The following is a 26,126-nucleotide window of genomic DNA, read 5'->3' as shown; positions in this document are numbered from 1 at the left end:
TTTCAAGACTTGTGAGTTTCACAAAGAGAAAGAAGATCACTTTTTCTGCTGTTGTTGTCATTTGTATCCAGCAAAGTGGAGACCACCCGCCATGAAATGTTCTCCATTTCTTAATTTTACCCCAAACACCAGCATGGAGTCATCGCCGTTGCCCCAATGCCATTCATTCGGGTTTGATTGGTATTCATTCAGAAGTCTGCTCAGTGCGTCGCAAGCTGTGCAGCCTCAGTATGAAGCTGTTTGACTTTAGTAAGAGCATGTCAGATTAAAATGTAATTCATCAGAGAGATTGGAGGCATAAGAGTCAGGGCAGGCTTTTGGTCTCTTGCAGTTCCCAGCACATTGCATATTTGGCTCTTTAATCCAGTGGTGGGTATAAGGCCCGGAGGCTCCAAAAGGCTCTGAGAAAACACATGTGACAGGCCCTAAGCCGATGACTCACATTAAATATGGGTGCTGTATACCCATTTGAAGCCATATGAGAGGATGGCAAACAACTGGGGGCTTGCAGCTTGTTGCCTAAGAGGATTTTCAAGTAGACTGGATTTTTTTTTCCTCACATTCTTTTATGCATTCAAAATAATAAGAGCATTGTGCAGTTTGCTGTGGTCACATTGGGTTTTTGTGTTATATAATGTAGTATATTATCGTGGTGTCACTTGCACAGGAAGCCTCTATACATCGTTACGTGTAGTTCAGATTATTAATGCTAATTCTTCTATAGATGATTTAGCTTTCCATTCAGAACTAGAAACATACTGCATGGTTGCCCGGGGCTCTGTGTTTCTGCCAATTTCCTTAGTGATGCTAGCATAGAGAAGCAGAAAGCACTGATTTAGGAAGTGTGTCAGTCCTTCCTAAGAACTTGTGCATAACTAATCCCGTAAAACCCATTGATCACTGACACAAGCCTTTAGACATATCGAGATATCGATTACAGATTCTTAAAGATGCTTATTTAGCATACAGGGCTTTCCCTTTTAACTGCAGCTTAGCACATGACCTAAACAGAGGCCTATTTCCAGCCTATAAATGCTTCATTTAGACCTGAACACTGCTAATACTGGTACTCTCATGAAATCATATCAAAACCCAAGTTCTGAAGGTTCATTTTGGGCATCAGAATGGATGTAGGAAAGGCAATGCCAGTTGACCCACAAGTTCAGGCAGGCCCCAAAGTCAAGCTCTGCTGCAATCCCAGCAGATCAACTGATCTCAGTGCCAGCCCACATCAGCTGATAGTTTAGCTGATACATTTCTATGAAGCCACACAGGGCACACTATTTAACCTTGTGTTAGCCCGCCCACAATTGCTGCACGTCTGTGGGTCACTTTGCAGCCCATCTTTCATTTCTGATTCATTGGATTAAAATCTAAAGGGTTTAGGTGAAGTCTCATGCATTATGTATGCATGTCTCTATAATCTCCAAATACATTATGTACTCCTAGAGTAAATTAACCTGGTGTTATGAATAGTGCAAGTCCACCTAAAAAGGAACCAAGAGTTTCCCTTTGAGTGGGACCAGTTTGAAATTTTACTTTATCTCTGGTTTTGCAATTATTCTCACTTCTAATTGATTCGATTTAAGAAAAGCTCCTTTCTCTAAGATCCCAGAGGACTGACATTTTACATGTGTTTGCATGTCAGAGATTCCTTAACTTTAAAACGTAGCTATAGATCATGATAACATCTTGTATCATGCCGTTTTCTGAGTGAGGACAGTCCAGTTATGTTGTATTGAAGTTTCACCAGTAGTGCAGACACAGATCCCACAATATTTATCTTAAAATGAAATTAAACAATATAATATAAAGAAGTAAGAATATCGCACTACATTTTTAAAAGAAGACTAACAATTAGATGAGCTTTGTTTATTGAAGCTCGCATATTCTGCATTCTTTCCAGCCGAAGTGGAACTCTAACACACTTTTATGCTGATTACAGAAAGTTAAACACTTGCATTAATAATTTTGTTGGCATTAGTAATTGAAGGAGAAAACTAATTTGGATTTTTTTTTTTCTAAATCTCTAATTGGCAGTAAAGACATTCTGATTCTGGTATTAGTGAATTAAACATACTGCAAAGGTATCAATGTCATTACTGCATGAAAAGAAAAATTACATGGTCACCAGATACCTGTATTTATGAAAAAAGTATTTAAATAATTGATGCAGCATCAGTAATTCTAAATAACGCATTGATCTATGTTGATTAGTTAAAAAATTCTAATTATTTAATACAAAAATAAAGTTAAAATACTATTTGCTAGTCTACAGTGTAATTCGAGAGTGGACTTAAAAATTAGCTCTCCCTCAAGAGTGACAAAAGAAAACAATAACACTGTGGACCAGTCACAGTTTCTTTATTAAGCTGTCCTCAAGTGAGATCCCCTAAAACAGCTAAAACCAGGAAGTAGAGTAGTTGAATGATTTATATTGTGAAGTTGAAGTTCACTTCAATTCAGTTTAATTGCAGTCTTATTTACACGACGACACTTGCCTAAAAGCACTTTATATGGTAAAGTAAAGACTCTATAACTCCTCCAAGATGTGTTAATCAATCTGGATAAAACTTGCTATATAAACTCCCTATGGGACCAGGATTATCAGTGTCTATGCAGCAATAATTAGTGGAGCGTGTGTGTCTGTGATCAAGTATTCATCAAACAGGTATTACGATGGTACTTGTAACTGATTACTTGGCTTTAAACATAAAATATGTAGCTTACAAGAACAATAAATATGTATTTACTATTCATTTTTCATCTTTTGTTGTTTATGAACAGCCATTTTTGCCAACTGATTACAGGCTACTTATTCAAGTGTGTGTTTGGGTTTATAAAAAGTAGCCTGCACTACTTTGTAAAAAGTGAAGCTGTCAGTGTTTTATTTTATTTCCAGAAGTCAATACCAATAGGGCTCTCCAGTTGCAGTCTTTTAAAATTGTTTTGTATCTTCATGATGTTTGCCTATCAATTTTTTTGCCTTGGAACAGTCAGTCTCCTATGTACGTTCTCCATCACTAGAACAAAGTCTTCATCTTAAATCGTTCGAAGAGGCAATCCTGTCCGATCCATTTTGCTATGTCTAGCTCTGTTGTTCTTTAGTGCTACGTCTGTACTTTGAAGCACTTACTTGAAATATTGCACACCAGCTTCATTTGCACTCAGTGACTGTCCTTGTCATTGGAGGCTTTCGATATCTGTGAGACTGAATAAAGTTGTTTGTTTTTAAATCAATTTCTTCTGACTTTTTATTCTCTCACCCACTCCCTTCTCTCACGTACACACACAAAAGTTGTCTCTGTTCTTCTGCTTCTTCCTCTCATCTAATATCTTGCTATAAGTATGCTACACTTATTCAAGTATGTGCTCATCTTTTTCATCTATATTTGACTTAATTTGAAAAAAAAAAAACTATTTCATTCACTACATGTTGAATGTCAGTCTTACAATCAAAGTGCAGCAGTGCTTTATATGTGAAATATGTAATAATTATATTTCCCGCAATATCGATCGATCGATCGATATGGAACTTTTTGGATTGTATTAGAGATCAACTTCTATACCTGCTGCCAGTTAGAAGATTTTTTCCTTAAGTGGTAGTACAGGAATCAAGAACCAGTTTTTGTAGAGAACCAGTTCCCAGTAGTCTACTTCCGTGGAATTGTTAGTCGTCTTTGTTCCTGATCCAGTTTATCCCACTTACTTGCACTGACACAATCAGCTGATTTCAGTTTGTATGCTGGAGGAGAAAAATAGTTGCACATTCTACAGCATGGATATGGATGTTTTATTTTTATTGCAGAAAAGGAAGAGAGGACGATGGTAAAGTGCAAACTGCATTCAGGACAGAAACAACTACATTATACTGCTAAGTCAACTTCGACTTTTTACAAGCACCTGTACAGACAACATGCTAATGCTAAGTTAGCCAAGATCTCATAGTGACATTAAATCTGAGTGAATGCTGACCCCACCCCAGCAACCAGACCCTGAAGCACAACAGGAAACTAATGGATGAGCAGTCAGGCTGCAGCCTCTGTTTCTACCTGTTCACAGTTCTACAGCAGAATGACTGTTGAGATCACTTTGAAGTCTCTTTGTGCTGGTTTTTATCTTTCGGTGTGTGTTGTTGGCTTTATGTTCCTACCTAAATACTGAGAGAAAGATCATATGTGTGTCCTCATTAGGACAGGAATTTGTGTTAGTGTGTGAGATTTGACCACACAGCATCTAATTAATTTGCATGAATGTAATGTATTTGATATGCTGCTTGGAGATGGTGGTGACTCTCATAGTTGCACCAGTGGGAACCCAATAAGAATTGATAATTAATCAAATTGATAAGCAATACAGATAATGCAATTGGAATCTCTAAATTCTTATCATTTCCCATTCCCAGTCCATGAACTGGAGGTTAAACTTAAGCTTATGTATTTAAGGACTAAAAATGCGCAGCCAGCCAGAAAGGACATCAAAGATGACTGACTTGGCTTCTTTTTTACTACACCTTCCAGGACATTTCCAAATCTGAAAGAAACAGTTAGAGAATACTGCTCTTTGAACAGCATGGAAAGCTGTGCTTACTAATTCAGAAAAAGAAGAAGAAGAGACTTCATGGATGGAAGGATTGTGGTAAAATAAAAATAAAAAAAGTATCAAAAGGTATTTCTATAGCACATAAAATACAACAAAGTTGACCAAAGTGCTTCACAGTCGGTCAGAGCAATAGCATAAGACAGAATAAAAAAAAGAAACAGTTAAAAGGAGGGCAGGCCATGAAATAACATACTAGTTTGGATCAAAAGCCAGAGTAAAATAATAAGTTTTAAGACGCAATTTAAAAGACTGGATGGACTCGGAGGAACGAATATAAGGAGGGAGGTTATTCCAGAGTCTGGGAGCTATGACAGCAAAGGCCCGATCACCTCTGGACTTCAGACGAGACCTCGGTTGCGTCAGGAGCATTTGATTGGAAGATCTAAGTGCCTTATTAGGGATAATAAGGCACAGTTATTGAAGGGAACGAAGGGCAGTTATTGGTCACTGAATATTTATTATTTATATTTATTTTGAATTTTTTCTGAATTCACTAAAAATACTTTCAAGTTCCCTGCAACATAAATTGCAACAATTTGTAGATCAAGGAAGTGCAACTGAAAAAGTATTTGCTTTTGGAACTGTACAGTGCATAAAAGGATCAAGTCCAGTTTTACCTGTTCACATTATGGTCTTATTAATAGTACAGTGACTCCCTGAGCTGTTCCTTTGTTTTAGATTTATGTCATGTTAGAAGTAACAAATATATTGCACATATGGCACATCTTCTCGTAACAAATGCCACAGATTCAAACAACTGGCAGAAACGTCTTAATAATTTTAGAAAATAATTAAACTTAACTTGATTCAGCACAGCAATTTAGGTGTTTTTCAGTGGTCCCAAATGCAGGGTAGCAAAACTCTAATTGAATCTAATCTAATCTAAGGTGTGCAACACTACACATAGGCACACGGAGTTGCTAACTCTCTTACCTTCTCTGTTGATCCAGGACTGAAGGTGCGTGAAGTGATGATCAACGTGTCACGCCAGCAGGTGGAAGATTTCCATGGCCCCGAGGACTACTGGTGTCTCTGTGTTGCCTGGAGCCACTTGGGCACATCCAAGAGTCGAAAGGCTACTGTTCGCATCGCTTGTGAGTTTGCAACTCTCCCCTAAGATGTGAAAATTTAGGGCATGAATTTTCAAGTTTATGTAAAAGAGAAATGGTATAAAGACTCAAAGTTTTAACAGCAAACTTGTGACTTTAGTTTTGGCTTGCAATCTTGATTGCAAGATTGAATGAAATGATTGAATAAACATACAACATATTTTAGAGAAGATGTTCATTAAACACAAAAGAACTATAGATGATAACCAATCATGCATATATGACTCTTCCATTTTATCTCAAAATCAGTCCTTTTCCTATACTGCAGGGTACTTCATGATGCTATAGATGTCACCACATTTGGTCCATAAATATGATTTATACTTTTATTTTGAGGGCATCTCCTCCAATTTACACATCAAAGTGTGTGCTGGGGAGTGCTAGTGCATATGTGGAAAAGGAGCATAAAGGCTTTTCTGTCTCCAAAGGGAGCCATGTGAAGTTTGATAAATGCGATGATACTTGTGTCAGCATTGTTTGTGGGAGAAGACTGCAAGATTGAAAATGAAAAATAATCTGGGGGTGTGGAGTTAGAAGAAAGGGGATTTACTGGGGCTCATCTCTGCTTGAGGCTAGAGGATAAGGATATATTAGCTGCTACTACCTTGACACAATGAAACCTCTGAGCAAACTGCCAGTGGTACCCAGGGTTTCTGGGTATTGTAGGGAAAAAGATATGTAAAGCTAAATCAATGGAGAACTCTTTAAATGGCTCTTGTAATGAGCTGCATGTAAGACCCATGGACTAAAACAAAGTTTACAAATATACAAACTACACTGCACAAGTTCAGCTGAGAAATGTAAAGGCTTGAACCTGCACAGACATCCAGCTGTTTCTTTGTCACTAATAGATCAACGGATAAAAGAGAGATGACATAAAATCCTCAAGCACATTGAATTATAGTATGACTAGCTCTCGGGTACTGGAAAAGTGATTTTTCCCCACATAGGTCTGTGTGATAGCTTTATAATGACATCAAATGACCACTCAGACCTCTCTGACATATGATTTACAGCATCTGTTCCCAACAAAGGACAACAACCCTGTTTCATTGGACCAAAATCTGTGACCATGGCAGCAAAAACTTTTTATCAAATGAATAATTAATTCCCACAAAATAATATTGTCTAACCAAGTGGGACGCTTTTTTTTATTTACAGCTACTGGTGTCCAGCAACCAATACTGTTTTCAATTTTTAGAGCTCAAATCTGAAGGTGTGGAGTGAAAAAGACATGTATTTGGCAAGGTTCATGTCTACTTGACACTGCTATGCTGGTAGAGGTAATGCCAGGATAACGTGAACTTCTGATGGAATCGTGGGCTGTATTCAGAACAAGCATAATGGCACTCACAGTCCAAGTTATGAAGCTTCAAGCTGAGTGCTTTTAATGTTGGTATTTGTAAATGAGAAGGGACAAACAAGGAGTGGGCTTCACTGAGAAACTGACAAACCACACTCTGCTTTGTCCTGGTTTTTGAGACTAATTAGAACAGTAGTAGCTGAATTGCTCTGTGGGTAATAAGGGCTCCTTTTTCAAAGAAAGAGGATGCTAGCTTAGTGGCCCATTATGTTAGCAAACAAAATTATAACCTTCAATCAAAAGTGATCTATTTTTTTGTTAACACTGGTTAAAAAGCATAGAAACACAGAAATACTGAGAGGTTCTGCTGAAAATGTACTTCCTTATCTTATAGTAAGACATTTCAGAGATTCACTGTGTAGTTAAAGGAGAGTTTCACCAGTCTGGCCCAACTCAGGTCAAAGTTTGCTGTATGTAAAGTGACTCTGACATTGATTTATTTATGCAGGCATGTACTCCAAGGGTCTATATATTTTTAAAAAAATACTAGTTAATACAGCATTATAATAACATGACCATGTTATAACAAAATATTTGTGTGTCTCATGTTTTATTCAAGTTTTTTTAACCTTTGGTCCATTTGCTTACTTTATCTAAAGCAGTCTCTGAAGAAAATGTTGCACACTCCAACTTCAAAGTTGTAGCGACCAGTTGTATTTAAATAATGCCATATAACAAATTAACAAAACTATCTGGCAAATGATTTACAGTGTCTGTCCCCAAAGAGAGCGGAGTGTACAGACAACAGAGCCCTCTCCTTGGACCAAACTGTGCGAGCGCAACAAGCTGATTTTATCTTGAATTAGATTTTTTAGCAATGAAATAATCAATTCCCAACAAAATGCTCTCAAGTTAGACACAATCAGCTACTTTCAACCACTCCTGTCTGAGACCAATACTGCTGCATGTCAGTAACCTCTAGTTAGAGGTTACAGAATTTGTAAGCCAAGCGAAAGTCAAAATAAATTAAATACAGTAAGAAAGCAACATATTTCTTTTGTCCTTTGAGAGAAAAAAGCATATGTTTGGTGAATGACAGTAACTGTCGAGCTCTTTATCTACTGAGATTTGGGTGTCACTGTGTTTGCAGTCATTTTACACTGAGTGTAGCTGCCAGCTGAACTGAGGTTTTGACTGCAGGCTCAACACCTTCCCTCCTGTATGTGGATCTTTTACATGCAAGCAACCTCTTGTGATCCCAAGGGTTCATAAAAACCCATTCATAACTGAAGTGAAAATTTCAAAGGCACATTCCTGCTTTATGTTTTAACTGGTTTTCAGTGAATAGCTGCAGCGCAATAAGCTATCAAAGGCAGTTTGGAAAATGGGCCGAATAGGATCTGTCACTATTGTATGCACATGAGTGCCCAGGATGATCATAGCAATCCTGCTCACTTCATCCATCCAGCATATCCTTCAAACCACCTTGTTAACAGATTACCCAGCACAGGGCCATTGGATCCTCTCTATCGTATACAGGCTACATTGGATTTTGAAGGTCGTGGTGTGCAGAGCCGGTGGGGCAAGCCTGCGTGTTAGCTGCTAAAGGGAATTGAGGCCAGGCTGACCGTGACACTTGACACCTGACAGCAGCCTCTTATCTCCCCATACAGACCTGAGGAAAAACTTTGAGCAGGACCCCCAGGGGAAGGAGGTCCCAATCAATGGGATGATCGTTCTGCACTGTCGTCCTCCGGAGGGAGTGCCCGCTGCAGAGGTAAGTCCGCTGCTCCTCAGCTCCGCCTGTCCCAAAAGAGAAGAAGCTTATACTCCCACTGAGCAGAAAACATACGCATCAGAGCGGATACTTATTCTGTGAGAGTAGCTCTGTGCCACTCAGAAAGTCGATTCTACCTTCAGCTCCGCTTTCTCTGACCTTTAAGAGATTGATATAGTTGTGTTTAGAAACTAGTGATAAGTGCACATAAATATTTGGACACAAAGGCACTGGCTTCAAAGTCAGCTAGACACCTCCTGATGAAGAGGATTCACAATATAGCTTTTAATCCAAACCTCTATCCACAATGTTGTCAATAAGATCTACACATCAGCCTTTCACATGTTCTCTTAGCCATGCAAACCAGAAACATCTGGCTTCAAATGCAGAAGTGGGATGTTGCTCCCTGTCCTCCTGGGTTCTATTGTTTGATCTGTCAGCTTCTACTGCGTGCTCATAAAAGGGTTGATTGTGCCTTGCGGTTACTATATGGATATTCAGGATAGGGATTGCACCACTGCACCTAAGAAATTATTTACAAAGAACAGTGGATATTTTTCACTTGTCTGTTATCTGGGCTGAGTTTATTTACATGCACATCGTGTCCCATTTTCTCCCTCAAAGTCTGTTCCTGGGGAGGCTCATATATCACAATTACCATGAGAAACTTCATTAGTTATGGCTTTGATATGATCGCGACCTCTGATCTTCCGCAGCTTTCATTAGTAAATCATAAGAAGACATATGCACCATACTCCAAGAGACAAAAGTAAATCTTTCTTTTCCATATAGCTCGAGTCTTTCTCAAACAAAACTGTCATATTGGTACCAACTGTGTTGTCTTTCTTTGTCATGAATAACGACATAGTTTGGTTTCTAGCGGACGTAAGTCTCATACAGCATTTATCCCTTCTAAAGCTGAGCAATTGCCAGTAGGGCCAAGAACACATTCAGGTTTTCAAGGGTAAGTTCATATCATACCTGTATATCATCTTTTTTCATAACTTTGAAAAATTAATCATATGTGATCTACCTGTGTTGTTGAATGTCCTCAGGTTTCCTAAAGATTGGATTTCATCCATATTACAAACTCCTGATCCACATTATTTGTTACATTTACTTCAGCATGCAGATTATCAACATGTTTTACTGACAGCAAAAAATCTCAAGACGCGGTCACAGCAACAACTTGGCTTTATGTCTTATGCATTTCTTCATCACGTTAAACTTTCTTGACACAGTAATCAAAGTGAAACATATATATCTGCTAATTACTTTTTATGAGTTTAAGCTCAAGAGCACATCACGACCGCGTAGGTGTTCTGATAAGATTTGATTATCTGTATTTATGCTATAATTAGATAGCACACTGACTGCCATCAGATCCTTGCTATGTAGGTGTGGTGTAATTACAGTTTTGTTTCCACCAAATGTCCACCAAAACCATAACCACTTATTTAGTTAGACCTTTTTTTTATTCTAAGCAGGTGCTTTTATCACAGATACAAGGCCTTGGCTTAATAATCAGCCCATCAGTCATAGTAGTTATTGTTGTGACCCATATATTTTTCCACCATGTTCTGTTTTGTGGTCCTCAGCTTCAGCTGACAAGTTTCCAGGTCCTCTAAGATCTGTCAGTATATGATACAGTGTTCTGGCTACAATGTTTGAGTAAAGGAGTAAATTCATGTCTTCAGAAACCTCCATTTTTTGGACAGGTTAAAGCTGATTACTGCAATAAAAGTCAATAACCTAGTAGACTATATTTGTTTAATCTTTTATTTTCTAGCATTTTATACATCATATTATTAAATTGTTATTTGAGAACATATTTCTGTTGTTTTCTGAGTTTCTGACTTTGTATACATAAATGTGGCCAGTAAAAGTAAGAGCATGTGAACATTTAGATAGATGGTGCAAGTCCCTGTCATCTTTTTGCTAACACTTAATTATAAGGGTTTAACTGTAACTGGATGTTTGTCTTTTAATGTCTGTTACTTGATGACCCTGATAACAAGTCAGGTGAAGCTCAGGATCAGGTCTAGGTCAGATAACAGTCAGACAATATTGTTATAAAGTTTTTAAAGGACACCTATATGCTCTCTTGGATTTTTTGTCATATGTTCCGTTATACCAGTGAGCTCCATCTCTGAACATGTTTTTTCTAATCTTGGCTCTTTATGATGTCAGTAAGAGCAGATTTCCCTGATATAGTCACCTCAGGTGTGCTCTAGATGCGAGCACAACAGTCGCACCCATACTCTTTCTTCTGAACCTTCTGTTTATGAGGGGCAACCAATCTGAACAAAGTTGCCTTAAAAGAAGTTGGGATGGAGTTGAAAAGGCTTGTTTTAAGGTGAGGATGAATAGGGGAACTGCACCAAGTGTCAGTATATCATAAAAAAGGATTATTTGAACTGTGTATCAAGCAGAGCTACTCTAAGATCCACAGAGGATGCCATCGCCCACGTCCTACACACCACTCTCAGCCATGTGGACAAGAAACAGGGTAACTATGTGCGAATGCTGTTTGTTGATTACAGTTCAGCGTTTAACACAATAGTGCCCTGCAGACTGTTCACAAAGCTGAGGGATCTGGGACTTAACAGCCGTCTGTGTGCATGGGTGTTGGACTTCCTCACTGGCAGAACTCAGGTGGCGAGGGTGGGCAGGTGCTTCTCCAACAGCATCACCATCAACACAGGAGCACCTCAGGGATGTGTCCTCTCGCCACTGCTCTACTCCCTCTACACTTCAGACTGTGTGGCCACCCATGGCTCCAACACCATTGTGAAGTTTGCTGACGACACAGTGGTGTTGGGTGCCATCTCCAACAACGATGAGACGGCCTACATGGATGAAGTGAAGAATCTGGCATCATGGTGCCAGGACAATCACCTCCAGCTGAACGTCAGCAAGACCAAGGAGCTGGTGGTGGACTTCAGAAGGAGTCAGCACAGAGACTACAAGCCCATTATCATCAATGGAGCTCCAGTGGAGAGGGTGCAGTCCTTCAAGTATCTTGGTGTCCACATCTCCTCAGACCTGACATGGGCTGCCCATATTCAGGTCCAGACCAAAAAGGCTAGGCAGCGCCTGTATCACCTACGACAACTGAGGAAGTTCAGGGTCTCTCCAAAGATCCTCAGGATTTTCTATACAGGCGCTGTGGAGAGCATCCTCACACAGAACATGACATGGTGGTTTGGGAACAGCTGTGTGAAGGACCAAAAAGCTCTCCAGAGAGTGATCCGTACAGCAGAACGCTGCTGCAGGATTGCTCTCCCCCCGCTTCAGGACACCTACACCAGGAGATGCCGGACTAGAGCAGCGCAGATACTGAAGGACCCGTCCCATCCTGGCAACAAACTGTTCCAACTTCTGCAATCTGGTAGAAGGTTCCGCATCTTCCGGGCAAGGACAGAGAGACTCAAGAGGAGCTTCTATCCCCAAGCCATCCGGGCCCTAAACACACACACCTGCCCTCTCACATCATCTATAATTGACTGAGACAGGACTCTTCCAGACACTAAACCAAGGCACAATGTACATTTCAATTCCTTTAATTTTAAATATGTTTATATTGTCTATCCTGTAAAATAGTCAGATGTCTATTCATATTAATGTACAGAATTTACCTGCTCGCTGCTACTACTGCACATTCACCCAATGTATATACTCTATATATATATATATATATATATATATATATATATATATATATATATATATATATATAACAAACACCCAGCACGCCCCTGCGGGCGGTTTATCCTTCAAGCTCGGGTCCTCTACCAGAGGCCTGGGAGCTTGAGGGTCCTGCGCAGTATCTTAGCTGTTCCCAGGACTGCGCTCTTCTGGACAGAGATCTCCGATGTTGTTCCCGGGATCTGCTGGAGCCACTCGCCTAGCTTGGGAGTCACCGCACCTAGTGCTCCGATTACCACAGGGACCACCGTTACCTTCACCCTCCACATCCTCTCGAGCTCTTCTCTGAGCCCTTGGTATTTCTCCAGCTTCTCGTGCTCCTTCTTCCTGATATTGCTGTCATTCGGAACCGCTACATCGATCACTACGGCTGTCTTCTTCTGTTTGTCTACCACCACTATGTCCGGTTGGTTAGCCACCACCATTTTGTCCGTCTGTATCTGGAAGTCCCACAGGATCTTAGCTCGGTCATTCTCCACCACCCTTGGGGACATCTCCCATTTTGACCCCGGGGCTTCAAGGTTATATTCGGCACAGATGTTCCTGTACACTATGCCGGCCACTTGGTTATGGCGTTCCATGTATGCCTTGCCTGCTAGCATCTTGCACCCTGCTGTTATGTGCTGGATTGTCTCTGGGGCATCTTTACACAGCCTGCACCTGGGGTCTTGCCTGGTGTGATAGACCCCAGCCTCAATGGATCTTGTGCTCAGAGCTTGTTCTTGTGCTGCCATGATTAGTGCCTCTGTGCTGTCTTTCAGTCCAGCTTTGTCCAGCCACTGGTAGGATTTTTGGATATCAGCCACCTCCTCTATCTGCCGGTGGTACATACCGTGCAGGGGCCTGTCCTTCCATGATGGTTCCTCGTCTCCCTCCTCTTTCTTGGGTTTCTGCTGCCTGAGGTATTCACTGAGCACTCGGTCAGTTGGGGCCATCTTCCCAATGTATTCTTGGATGTTCGTTGTCTCATCCTGGACTGTGGTGCTAACACTCACCAGCTGTTACCTCTAAAGAGCATTTTGTTGTTATTATTATATTTTTTGCTTCAAGCATTTAAATCATGGTTAGAGCCAACTTAAATGGAGGCTCCCAGGGAGATGGAGGACACGTTTCATACACAGTGACCTGCAGTACTCACTCATCAGGGCAAATAGTGTTCAAATGTCACCAAATACACATTTGGCACCAAATGTCCATTCCTCTTATTTTTATGTAGACTTGCAATAATCAGCATGAACAATATATGTGTGACTGCTGTGTGCAGGAAACAGATTTAGGCAGAGGTCAGCTTCTGGCCCCGCACTGTCTAAATGATTCAACATGAAAATGGAGGAGTGATGTCATTTCAGTGCTGCAGAACCCACGGCGTGGATAAAAATAGGTGAATCCGTGCGGCTCAGACCGAATCGCAATGTCCCATCTAGTCCTTTGTCAACACAAATGAGCCCGGCCACAAGAGATGGGAGTGAATAATGTAGGGAGCACAGGGCAGATATCTTCAGCCCAGTCGATTTCAGCGCACCTTGTCCATGAAATATTGAGATGGCGTCCGTGAGTGCGCTAGTATGAGGTTTCAGTGACTGCAGCTGCAGGATGGCTGCTGCTGTGGTAGGACCAATAGGATGCGAGAATGCAGTTTGAAGTGCGGCGCATAGGCTGTGTTTGGGAATCAACCTCGTCAGCAAGGATGTCAGTGTGAGCTAATGAGTCTCCAGTCACTCGCGGTGGAATCATTTTGCATTATGTGGTTACAACAGTTTATTTAGGCTGGAGTCTGACACTGAGCAGGAAGGTCTCCTGCACTCTGGAGATCTTTATTTGCACGAGGGAGGGGCCATGGCAGATGTCCTGTAGTCCACCTCCTTTTCTGTCGTTTAGTTATTCCTCCTACTCTGTAACAGTCAGCATTGTTTGTCTTTTCTGTTTCTTTCATTTATGTACAGAAACCCCTCTAAAACCATGAATACATAATTATGTATGATGAAGAAAAGCACTGACCTGACATTAGTTTGGCTTTGTTAACTCATTCACTGCCATTGAAAAACTTACGTTGACTGCCATTGACGTCTATAGACGTCAATTACGTTTTCAATGGGAGGGGCTAGAATACAACCTCGGGCAGCTTGTCAGTGAACATCAGACTGCTTGAAATGTATTTTTCACAAAAAGCTCGTTTTCTCCCTTTTTTTGGTCAAAACAGGCATTTTTGGTGGAACCCACCTCTCTTCTACAGCTGATTACTAAAGAATGGAAAATGGTAGAAACAAGTTTTTTTTTTTTTGGATGGAAGAAGAGAGTCTGTTCTTCATTTTGGTAGGTTCAGCGTTTATGTGATCATAACACACAGTTTTCTGTGGCTCTTCAAAAATGAGTAAAAATGCTCAAAAACCCTGGCAGTGAATGAGTTAAGTAGTTATGAAAACATAATACAGCAGTGTCCTTTTTAATTGTGAAAACCTGTACAAAGACAGTTAAGTTCCTCATTGAAAAGGTGCAGTAGGTCAAGTGGAAGATTAAAGTTGTTGCATCTAGGCTGAGTGGTTTTATATCTCTGGGGCTCAAAATTTGCATGTTAGACAACACAGTGCTTGCTGAAACTTTTGATTGGGGGAGCTTGTGTTGTGGCTGTGAACAGTCAGACAGGAAGCTCCGCTGACACAACGCAGTTTTACCTCTCTAGATCACTTTCTTTGGAAATATAGTGTGCACCTGAGTCTTTCTAGTTATTATTATTGCCATACTTCAGTCTAAATCAAATCTAATTCTGTAAGACAGAATTTATATATTTATTTTTATGCAAAAACATTCCCATATAGACAAATTATGCTTTCTCTTTTGTTTGAGTAAAAAGAAATGTGATAAATGATCATACAAATGCATAATGTTAACTACAATCCTTTAAATCTCAGCAACTTGTGAGAAGTCAGCAAGTTTAAGTTTCTAATTAAGAAATTGTAGAAAACAGATAATGAGACACTGATACCTCCAGGTAGTGTTTGGTAAAATTAAATGTTGGCCTTAGAAGGAAAACGGTTCCTTTTCTTTCCCCAATTAAGAATATTCCCTTAACCATGAATACATTTAAAACTTTTTTTTTTTTTTTTTATTGTTTGTTTCCTTTAATGAGCTCTAACCTTTCAGACTTTCCACTGCATTTGAGGAGTCAAAAACCTTCAGATGTGGCAGTGGTTATCACTAGGTGTAAAGCTAGTGATAAAAATATAACTCCATGGAAGTTGTCATATTTGAGCTGAGTTACAAAGGTGGCCTGTAGTGACAAATAGAGAGCGGTAAATATTACGATATCTTAGTTTTCCATTGACTTGCACTAATAAAGATTATTTTCATCCAAATAAGGTATGTGCTTTTGCAATAGAACGAGGAAAAAGGAAGACACAAACCAATGAATCAACCAGCCAAACAGTCTGCATGTGGACCATTTGTAGCCTGTTTTAGGTTCCTCTTATCAATTACCCTTTGATCAACATATTCACTCAAAGACTGAAAAAAAGAAAAAGAACGGTGGAAATAACCAAAACATGGATACTTTGATTTTTAAGCATATTACTGTTTTAGCAAAGCAGTACATTAGCATTGTGGTTAGCACTGTTGCCTCACAGCAAGAAGGTCCTGCGTTCAATTCCACCATCACCATTATTCTGTGTGGAGCATGTTTTCCCCATGTTTTGTGGGTTCTCTCCGGGTACTCTGGCTTCCTCCCACAGTCCATAGACATGCAGTTAGTGGGGACATGTTTATTGGAAACGAATAGTTATGTCTATAACTTCTGTTCCCTTTCAGTCGATTCACTCGGTACAACACATAAGTATGGGATATCACGCCCTCGCGTGTCCTGGCTGAAGAAACCTTTAATCACGCCTTTAAGGCAGATGACGTGTGATGACACGCGCACGGCCCCGCCTGCACATATAGCCGCTGTCATCACAGTCATCCCTCAGTTCGATAGCCGCTCAGTGGGGCCACCTTGTGTTGTACCTCGTTCCTCTCCTTCAGGGAACAGAAGTTATAGACATAACTATTCGTTCCCTTTCAGTCGATTCACTCGGTACAACACATAAGTATGGGACATATATACACGCCCCACAGAGCAGCCACCGAACCGGAATCGGACCACCATATCCTTAGTGAGTGGTAGACCCAGCAGAAAGGACAGCATGAGCCACCGAAGGGGCTGTAACGTCCAACCGATAAAACCGCACAAAAGTGTGCGTTGATGCCCAACTAGCTGCTGCACAAATATCAGCTACAGGCACCCCTTTAAAAAGAGCCCATGAGGTTGCCATCCCCCTGGTGGAATGAGCTCTCACTCCGTGGGGAAAAGCAAGACCACCAGTGAGATAGCTTCTATAATCCAGTGGGACAGCCTCCGTTTGGACAGAGCTCTACCTCTATTTGGATCAGCGAAGCAGACAAACAGCTGGTCACATAAACGCACATTCTGAGTGCGCTCAATGTAGGTGCGTAGCACACGCACTGGACAAAGAGAATGCTGCATCCTCTGCTCCTCAGATGCAAAAGGTGGGGAGCAAAAGCTCAGCAACTCAACTCCATTGAGCTATAAGATGCAGGCATGATCTTGGGAAAATAGGCAGCATTTGGATGCAATACGACCTTGTGGCCATCAGAAGAGAACTGTGTGCAGGAGGGATGCACAGAGAGTGCATGAAGGTCACCCACTCGCTTTGCCAAAGCCAAAGCGAGAAGTAATGCAGTCTTATACGAAAGAAATTTCATATCCACAGACTCAATGGGTTCAAGGGGGGCTACAAAGGGCCTCCAGCACCAAAGACAAGTCCCAAGCAGGGACACTGGACTTAAGCACGGGCCTCAGCCGGCGAACTCATTTCAGAAAACGTATGGCGAGGGGATGTGCACCTAGTGTCACCCGGTCAAAGCCAATATGACAAGCAGATAATAGCTGCTAAATAAACCTTAATTGTTGAAAATGAAAGGCCCTTATCCAGCAGCTCCTGCAGGAATGTCAAAACATCCACAATAGAGCACTGAAATGGGAGAATGTGATGGTCCTGGCACCATTGCTCGAAGGCTCGCCATTTGTAAGCGTACAAGCCTCTAGTAGATGAGGCCCTAGCGCTCTGAATTGTCGCTATCACACTAGGTGGCAAACCCTTAGCAATCAAGTTTAACCTCTCAGCAGGTAAGCATGAAGGCGCCTCAGATCTGGGCACGGATGAAACACTTCTCCTCCCGCCTGAGAGAGGAGATCCCTGCGGAGAGGAAGCTGCCAAGGACTCACTGCTAGCAGGCTGATTATCTCTGCATACCACGACCTTGTGGGCCACCAAGGGGCCACTAGAATCAGAGAGAGGGGGAATGCCGACGCACTCTCTCTAGAACTGGAGATATCATTTCCACTGGGGAAAATGCATACAGGAGCACGTCTGGCCATTGGTGCGCTAGCGCGTCCAAACCCAAGGGTGCATCGTGGTCGATTATGGAGAACCATGCATATGCAGGAACCATGCAGGAGCGCTGACGGGCATGGTTCCGGCTCGTCATCGGCTAATCCGTCAACGTAGTCCATGTGGTCAGCCCAGCTAATTGCGGGGACATAGACCGGAAAATCCTCGTCTTCGGACTCGGACGAAGCCGGGGCTCCAGACTCAGAAAGGAGAGGGTCATGCCGTGCGACAGCCGAGCGTCCCAGCACTTTTTCCACAAACGTCACCCGTCTTTCCAGGGTCGAGCGCCGGAGCTGGCGACATAACGCACAGGCTTCGGGCTCCGTCAACGCTCTCCTAGCGTGGACGATCCCCAGGCAGACAGGGCAGGCATCGTGCTGGTCGCTGTCGTGCAAAGAGGAACTGCATCCCTGAGGGCAGGGGCGAACAGAAGATTTCTGCTTTGCTCGCTTCGGTTTAGAGTACATTCCAAAACACAAAGCAAAACGCTGCACGGGAAAAACTTGAAATTAGCGCTCCGCGGGCAGCCTACACACCAACTGCGCGGTGGAGGCTAACACCAACAGGGGCAGTTAAGCTAAGTTCAAGTCGGCAGACAACGGAGCTAACTAGCAGCAGCTAGCTAGCCCAACTCAGCAGAGGTGTTCTCAGCGACGTGAAGAGCGTAAGAACTGAGGGATGACTGTGATGACAGCGGCTATATGTGCAGGTGGGGCCGTGCACGTGTCATCACACGTCATCTGCCTTAAAGGCGTGATTAAAGGTTTCTTCAGCCAGGACACGCGAGGGCGTGATATCCCATACTTATGTGTTGTACCGAGTGAATCGACTGAAAGGGAACTCTAAATTGCCCATAGGTGTGAATGTGATTGCGAATGGTTGTCTGTGTGTACTGGTGACCTGTCCAGGGTGTACCCTGCCTCTCGCGCTAAGACAGTTGGGATAGGCCCCTTAGGCTCCCCCTGCAACCCTTAAAAAGGGATAAGTGAGTGAATGAATAAATTACTGTTGTACATATTGGGGATTACTAACTAGCTTGATTAAGTCTCTATTTGCTACATGCCCTTGTTCAGACACCTAAATGCAGCTGTTAGCTAAGATGTTCAGCATGTTCATCAGTTATATAATGCTCTAAAAAACCAACCAAATCCCTGTATTATTGTAGGGTCTCTCCCACAAGACATTTGACGTGGCTGCTATTGCGTATGTTTCTGTATGTTTAGATTTGTTGAAATGGTCTTAAATCAATAATTATACCCTCTCAGCCATTTCACATCATTTCTTTGTAAAGAAAACAGATTCAGCCTTTAATGCTCAGACATCCATTTAAGACTTAATCAAAAGTAAAGTCTTTGTTGGTGTCTTTTTATGAATTCAGTGGGACAAAATAAATGTAAGCATCAAAATGTAACTTTCTATGGGGTCTTTTTGCAACAAAATACCTTCATATCTCATATTCAGAGAGCTGAAATTAATTTGGCTATGGTTAGAGAACATAGAAGGAACTTATTTGCAATTTTGTTTCACGGCTCCCGATCCAAGACCAATTCTCCACTTGTAGTTCACAGATATCAGGAGATGTGAATGCAGAGTAGATCTTTTAACTTGGGGAGAAAAGAGGTCCATGAGAGCCTTGTATAATGAGTTTCTTTTGAGAGGTTACTCTTAGAGAAAGTGTGAAATGAACAGCCAAACTGGAAGCCAATTTCAGCTTCCCTGAATGAAAGCCTTTAATCCAGGATGAATCCCCTTGATCTACAGTAGCTCAGGTAGACAGGCCACAGTACAAAGGAGCATCAACTAAATGCTCCTGCACCGTGATACAAGCTCTCCTCTGGTGAGCTTCACAAAGACATTGCGATGCAGCTCCGAAAACAAGTTAGCATTTAACTCTATCCCACCTCCCGCCTCTGTTGCACTTGTTTCTACTTTCACATCCGACTCCTCTGTTATTTTCTCATAGGTCAGAGAAAAGCTCCTAGAGAGCAGATGATGAGCTTCATTATTAAGCCGAGCAATTACATCCCTCCCGGCCCAGGCCGCAGCCAGGCGCTCCCTCTATTTATTTCGTTAAGATAAGACAGATCGAGGTGGAATAGTAATGCAGCGCCTTGTAGCTTAGAGGGGAGGAGAGGTGGCATTTGGGAAGCAATAGGGGAGAGGGGATGGGCGATGCAGACCCACTTTCTGTTCTCCACGTATCATTCTTGATTAACCTCCAGAGCAGGAGAGCACAACAGAGCTGCAGATAGCTCCCCTCCGAATGAACCTGCCGCTGTCGGGCTGACTGTTCGGATGAACACAGCATGTCATGCTGAGTTCAAAGTGTATCTGTGTGTATGTGTGGATGCACACATACTTTTAATGACAAGGCCTGCTGATTGGTGGACGGAGAGATCTATTGGGAGGATCAGCCCTGAAGCCAGGAGTCTGATTTGCTGGTGTCACGTGATCACCAGGGATATGCCCGGTGGCACACTTAATCTATATAATTGCACTGATGAGATGCTCAGCAGAGGAAAACTTCCGTTTCCCACAGTCAGGCAGGTAAGAGTCACCCACAGGCGGGAGGAGATCATGTAAAATTGTGACACCTAAGCATGACTCAGCAGACAGATTTTCCTCCTTAGGGGCACTGAAGCACTCCATTTGTACTGAGTCACCTTGACATCAAATGACCATTAGAGCCAAGCAATGAGACACATGAGCAGAGGGGAAAAAATGCTTCAGCTGGCAAGGACTTGATCAGCACTGTCCTCGTAAGTCTTGGTGATGGCTACAGTGTCACCCATTTACATTGCTCTTCTGTCCTCTAATTGCCCCTCGACACCCACATTTCTCAGCATCTAATCATCAGGAAATGTCATCAAGAATAAGCTGTGTATGTGTATGTGTGTGGGTAGTTAAGTAGATAAGGGAACCTGGCTGCTGTGAGGACGTGACCTTCAGGGGCAATTCGGGTAATGAAATCACAGGAAGGAAGTCCTGATGCCGGGGGCCCACCTGGTAACCCCTCTGTCAGGGCTGACACTGATGACCGCATCCTAAGTGAAACAAATGTGCCAATTAGGCAATTCATTCCTCACATCCTCTACCACACAACCACTGGCCTAATTTGTATTTGTCCCTTCATCTTTTTCCCCCATCACCTCCTCCTTCTCTCCCTCTCTTTGTCTCTGTCTCTCTCCTCCCTTCTCTTCCGCTTGGTGAATCTTTTCATCAGTACCCAAGGGCTGTTAGTGGCAGACAGACAGCTAATGTGCAGTGTGGCCCCACACTGGGAGGGCCAGCTCGTGCCACATATTAATTGCCTCTTTCAAGTCACGGATTTCCCCACAGGGTAAAATTGAAATAAATACATAAAAAAAGTTGGTGGTGGTGGTGGTGGGGGGGATGGATGTAGTGCGGTGTGGGAGGGTGCCAGGACTCGTGTCATCCCTTCAGTGACGGATGACTTTAATCATGAGAAATTAGACCCCATCCCCTGCCCTGCTCCTCTTACTCTCTGTTTTCTTATCTATCTAACGATGCTAGGCCGCTTAACCTCTGATGAAACCCCCCGTGTTAGAGGCCAGTGTTAAATTATACAGAAAAATCTGCAGGCCCTCAGTCGCACTGTAAAAAAAAGAGAAATTCTCATTCTAACTTGGAGTGGCACAACTGGTTGAAATAGAAGTTCGGAAAAATACAAAATGAGAGAAATGATTACTATGTTATGACGTTCATTATCATTTTTATTCATGTCAATATATACCTGCAATCCATCATCCCTCAGGTCTGTGTGTCATTTCTATTTACCCAGTGTTTGCATGCCCACAGGCGCTTCCTATTTGCATCCAGCCTGAGTGTTGTTTATTATCAAGGGTGGCTGCCTGTGCTCTTCCTATAAATCCATCAGCCCAGCCCATTTTGCTGCGCTATGAATGTAATTTTCAAATGCAGCGATGCAGCTCCCTTACCAGGGTAGAAGCAGTAAAGCGTCACTAAGTTTGTAATTCATAATTAGTTTTCCTCTCTGTTGCTGGTAATTGGTTATAGCACATCCTTTGACTGCCTAATGGCTTTAGCGTTAGTGGTTATACTGCCTAGTTGTGGCTAATCAGCAGGGTGGGCCTTGTAAAATGTAGCTGATCAGCAGTTATGTGTATTGCTGGGCTTTTTTAGGGGTGCTGAATCCAGATACAGGATCTGCTACTAAGATTTGCACGTTGAGGGTTCAGTATGCTCGAAACAAACAAAGTGTTGCTTCACCATGTCGAGCCAGTGCTCAAGACAGGAAGTGTGCAGTCTATTAATCTTATTTATCTGTCTTAGACCCATTGTTTTAGCATTTCTGCCCTTTAAACCAACTTTCTTCTGACAGGCTGCCCCTTGCAAGAAAAGGATATGAATAGCAGGGCTTCTGTGTGTTCTGTGGATGTCTTCAGTCACTGACAGCATGAAGAGCCAGGAATAGAGAAGCAAAGCATAATAGGGGTCCTTTAATAAATGTAATAAAGGACTTGTATAAATGTAGTATGTTTATAGTAAAGTATGTAAAATTTGAGTCGCCACAAGACAATTTAGTTAAATGGAAAACGGAGGTTTGCATGTGGTTAACACTGTGAAAATGTCTATTTTAACCCAAATCTAATTCTATTCAATTCGTTTTCATTTATATATTGCCAAATCACAACAACAGTAAACCTCAAGGCACTTTGTATTGAAAGGTAAAGTGACCAATTACTTGGCAACAGTAGGAAGAAAACACAGAGTGATGTGTTAGCTCAGAGAGTGAAAAGAGGTGTGTGAAGAAAAAACACTCAGTGAATCATGGGAAGGTCTATAGCAGCTTAGCTAAGGGAGGATTCAAAAACAAAAGTTTTAAGCCTAATCTTAAAAGTAGAGATGGTGTCTGAATCCAATCTGGGAGCTGGTTCCACAGAAAAGGGGCCTGAAAGCTCTGCCTCCTATTCTACTATTAAATACTCTAGAAACCACAAGTAAGGCTGCAGTCTGAGAGCTAAGTACTCTACTGGGGTGACACGGTACTATGAGGTCTGATTATTCCTTGTTGTAAGGAGAAGAATTTTAAATTTAATTGTTGATATAACATGAAGCCAATGAAGGGAAGCTAATATAGGAGAATTACCCTTTCTTTTTCTAGTCCCTGCCAGCATTCTTGCTGCAGTATTTTGGCTCAACTGAAGACTTTTAATGGAGGTTTTAGGACAACTTGATTATAATGAATTACAGTAGTCCAGCCTACAAGTAATTAATGTATGAACTAGTTTTTCAGCATCACTCTGAGCAGGATTTTTCTAGCTTTAGGGATATTGCACAAATGCAAGAAAGGAGTCCTACATATTTGTTTAACATGTGCATTCAACCACATATCCTGGTCAAAAAGATCTAACCTACAGCGTAAGCTATTCCATTAGTTTCTCAACTTTTAAGCCGCAGCATTTTGCTTGTTTGTTTTGTTTTTTTCTGTTTGTTTTTTGATCAGAGGGTGGACTACCAAGTCATCAGGAAAAGGTAGCAAACCTGGTTAGCATAGCTGCTAAGTAGTACAAAGCTACAGACTGATAAAGTGCTAAAATCTCTATCACCAAAACTCAAGAATAAACGTCTTGGGTGGGCTGTACCCCACATATTAAAATGCTCTAGAAGGTACCAACAGCACAAACATAGTCTAGTTTAGTAACACAGAACTAAGGCCTAGCACCCGATTGGAGCAGCCTGTGTTAGCAAACCTGTCCATTAACTTTAATCCCAAGCAGTATTTAAATCCCCCCACCGTAAAGCTCTGATGAAAGGGGAAACTACCCATAGAGGTCAAAGACCTTGTTTATAAAAGGCAGTTAACATGTTTTTAAGGCTAAAGTTTGGCACTTTACCATGAGAGTGTATGGGGATTGATTTGCTTTTTAACCTAACCATAAATGGCAAAGAGAGGAACTGCATTTTTTGGCTCTTCCATCTTTGGCTTCTTTTTATAGCCTCAAATAGGTAAATCAAGATAGCCATTTGATTAAACCAACCCTAACCCCTATACCCTATCCAAAGCTCTTCTGTTTGTCAGAAAATAAACTTTATTTTGAATACATGTCAACATAGCTATCAGTCATTATTTCCTGTGTTATTGGATTGCTTTAAATCTTGGGTCCATTTGTCTGCCCATTTAACATGGTGTTAAGTGGAATTGCTCTAGTGTGTTGTACTTAACTATGATGTTAGTGATATTTGCTGCAAACACTCCTCATATGAGTACTATATTACCACTCTTTGACAGGTGGAGTGGCTGAAAAATGAAGAGCTGGTGAGTTCCCTGACGGATGACAACATCGACACCCGAGCCGACCACAACCTCATCATCAACGAAGCGCGCCTGTCCGACTCAGGCAACTACACCTGTCTGGCCAGCAACATTGTGGCAAAGAGACGTAGCACCACGGCAACTGTGATAGTCTTTGGTACGCCATCGTAGCAGCTGCTTATTGCCTGCTACAACACATTACAGAGTAGTGACACAATGTTTACATGGCACTTCAGATCAATTTGTTCGGCTTCCTGTGCCCCTATACACAAGTGATTAAGAGACCCGTCTCTGTGTTCCCACTGAAGAGCAATGTTTCCTCTTTATTCAGATGAATGCATTATTCAAACACTCAATTTACTGCCTCTCATTTAAAATCAATGTGTACTTTATGAAAGGAAATAAGCCAGTGTGTCTTAATCTCATTTAAAAGGAGTGTTGCTTATTAAGTATTTATTTGCCAGAGGCCTTCCAGAAACGTGGGTTCGCCAGCTTTGATAGCACTGCTGAGCAGAGAGAGAGAAAGACAGAGAGATCATAAAGTGCTTCAGTCACAACGCTAAGCGGTCGACTCCAAACCCGTCAACCAGTATGAGTCAGTGTCGCCTTTAGAAACGACGTTTCCGTTTAATGGCTGCTTTCTTTGCTTTCGCATAGTTCCTTGTCTTTATCTTAATCCAAGTGCAAGAAACACTGAACTGAGCAATTACGAAACAGGGAGCTGTATATCCAGCATATTGCGCTGTGCTCAATCTGCTCCTACCGTTATACATTGTTGCCTTGCACTGCCTCTGAGCCTGCATAATCATTAATAACCCCAGCAGCTCTTGTTAGAGTGTTTAACTATGCCAGAGTTCAGTAAAAAGTATTATTCATTGCCGTGCCCTCACTCTACTTCTTTTTCTTTTCTTAACTTTGCTGGACTCTCTCCAGTGAATGGCGGCTGGTCCCTGTGGACGGAGTGGTCGGTCTGTAATGCGCCATGTGGGCGGGGTGTCCAGAAGCGATCTCGGACCTGCACGAACCCGGCACCACTGAATGGCGGGGCCTTCTGCGAGGGCATGTCCGTACAGAAGATCACTTGCAACGCGCCCTGTCCAAGTTAGTTCTACTTCTCAGTTTTTGCTTAGATTAAGCACAGCTTAATGGGGCTGTGAAGATACAAAAAGTAGCTTTTGCTACGTGTCAAAAACTATTAATGCTTGGCTGAAAATAATTAAGCTGGTAAGTCCGACAAAAATGTTCACATTAAATGTTCTAATGATATTAGCGCATGATGACTTAATTATCTCCAATTCTAGCACTTCTGTTTTCAGTTGAATTTATTGCAAGGCTGTTTAATTCTATTTGAACAATAACAGTAACATTTAGCTATCGCTGACATGTAGAGTGACGTTAATAAGCTTCATTCGTGCCTCATTAGCATTGCAGGCAACCAATAAAGGGACTGCAGTGGTCAGTTCCAATAGTGGCTACACATTATTCCTTTGCCAATGAGAGAGCGCACTGCTATGCTCAAGAAACTACAAACAATAAAAAGAAGAAGGCAGATTTATGATGCAAAGTAAAGTGACTAACAGAAGCAGTGGTGAAAGAGGTTATATGACTCAGTGCCCAGCATGCAGTTCAGTGGGAGAAGGTGAGCTTAGGTGCTTGTTGAGAAAATGAATTTTTACCTTACAAGAGCAAACAGGGAGGGATTTTGTTGATCTGGGGAGGTTTGTGCTCACCCAGGCAAAGGTTATCCTTTATGGTGAAGGATGCATCAACACACAGACATATCTGCAGAATTTAAATGGATACCTGTGACTGTTTCTTAAACAAAAGGCTGCTATTGAGTCAAAACTAGTTTCGTTGCTCTGGATAACCACAACAGGCAAATAAT

General features: G+C 41.9%; 1 protein-coding gene across 2 annotated transcripts in view; it reads left to right on the top strand.

Annotated features, from left to right (window-relative positions):
* Nucleotides 1–26,126, top strand: part of LOC147316932 (netrin receptor UNC5D-like) — a 310,246-nt gene that overhangs the window by 160,679 nt on the left and 123,441 nt on the right. For both annotated transcript variants that reach the window (XM_086313478.1, XM_086313477.1), the window contains exons 3-6: nucleotides 5,553–5,696; nucleotides 8,688–8,791; nucleotides 24,218–24,398; nucleotides 25,175–25,342. In XM_086313478.1, the coding sequence (XP_086169604.1) occupies nucleotides 5,553–5,696; nucleotides 8,688–8,791; nucleotides 24,218–24,398; nucleotides 25,175–25,342 (597 nt within the window). The remainder of the gene's footprint in view (nucleotides 1–5,552; nucleotides 5,697–8,687; nucleotides 8,792–24,217; nucleotides 24,399–25,174; nucleotides 25,343–26,126) is intronic.

The sequence above is a fragment of the Aulonocara sp. 'chitande type north' Nkhata Bay genome, linkage group LG12 (genome assembly GCF_057382095.1).
Source record: "Aulonocara sp. 'chitande type north' Nkhata Bay isolate Kocher_YH1m ecotype deep benthic linkage group LG12, A_spYH_male_GT1.1, whole genome shotgun sequence".
NCBI lineage: Eukaryota > Metazoa > Chordata > Actinopteri > Cichliformes > Cichlidae > Aulonocara > Aulonocara sp. 'chitande type north' Nkhata Bay.
This window is presented reverse-complemented; position numbering and strand designations above follow the sequence as displayed.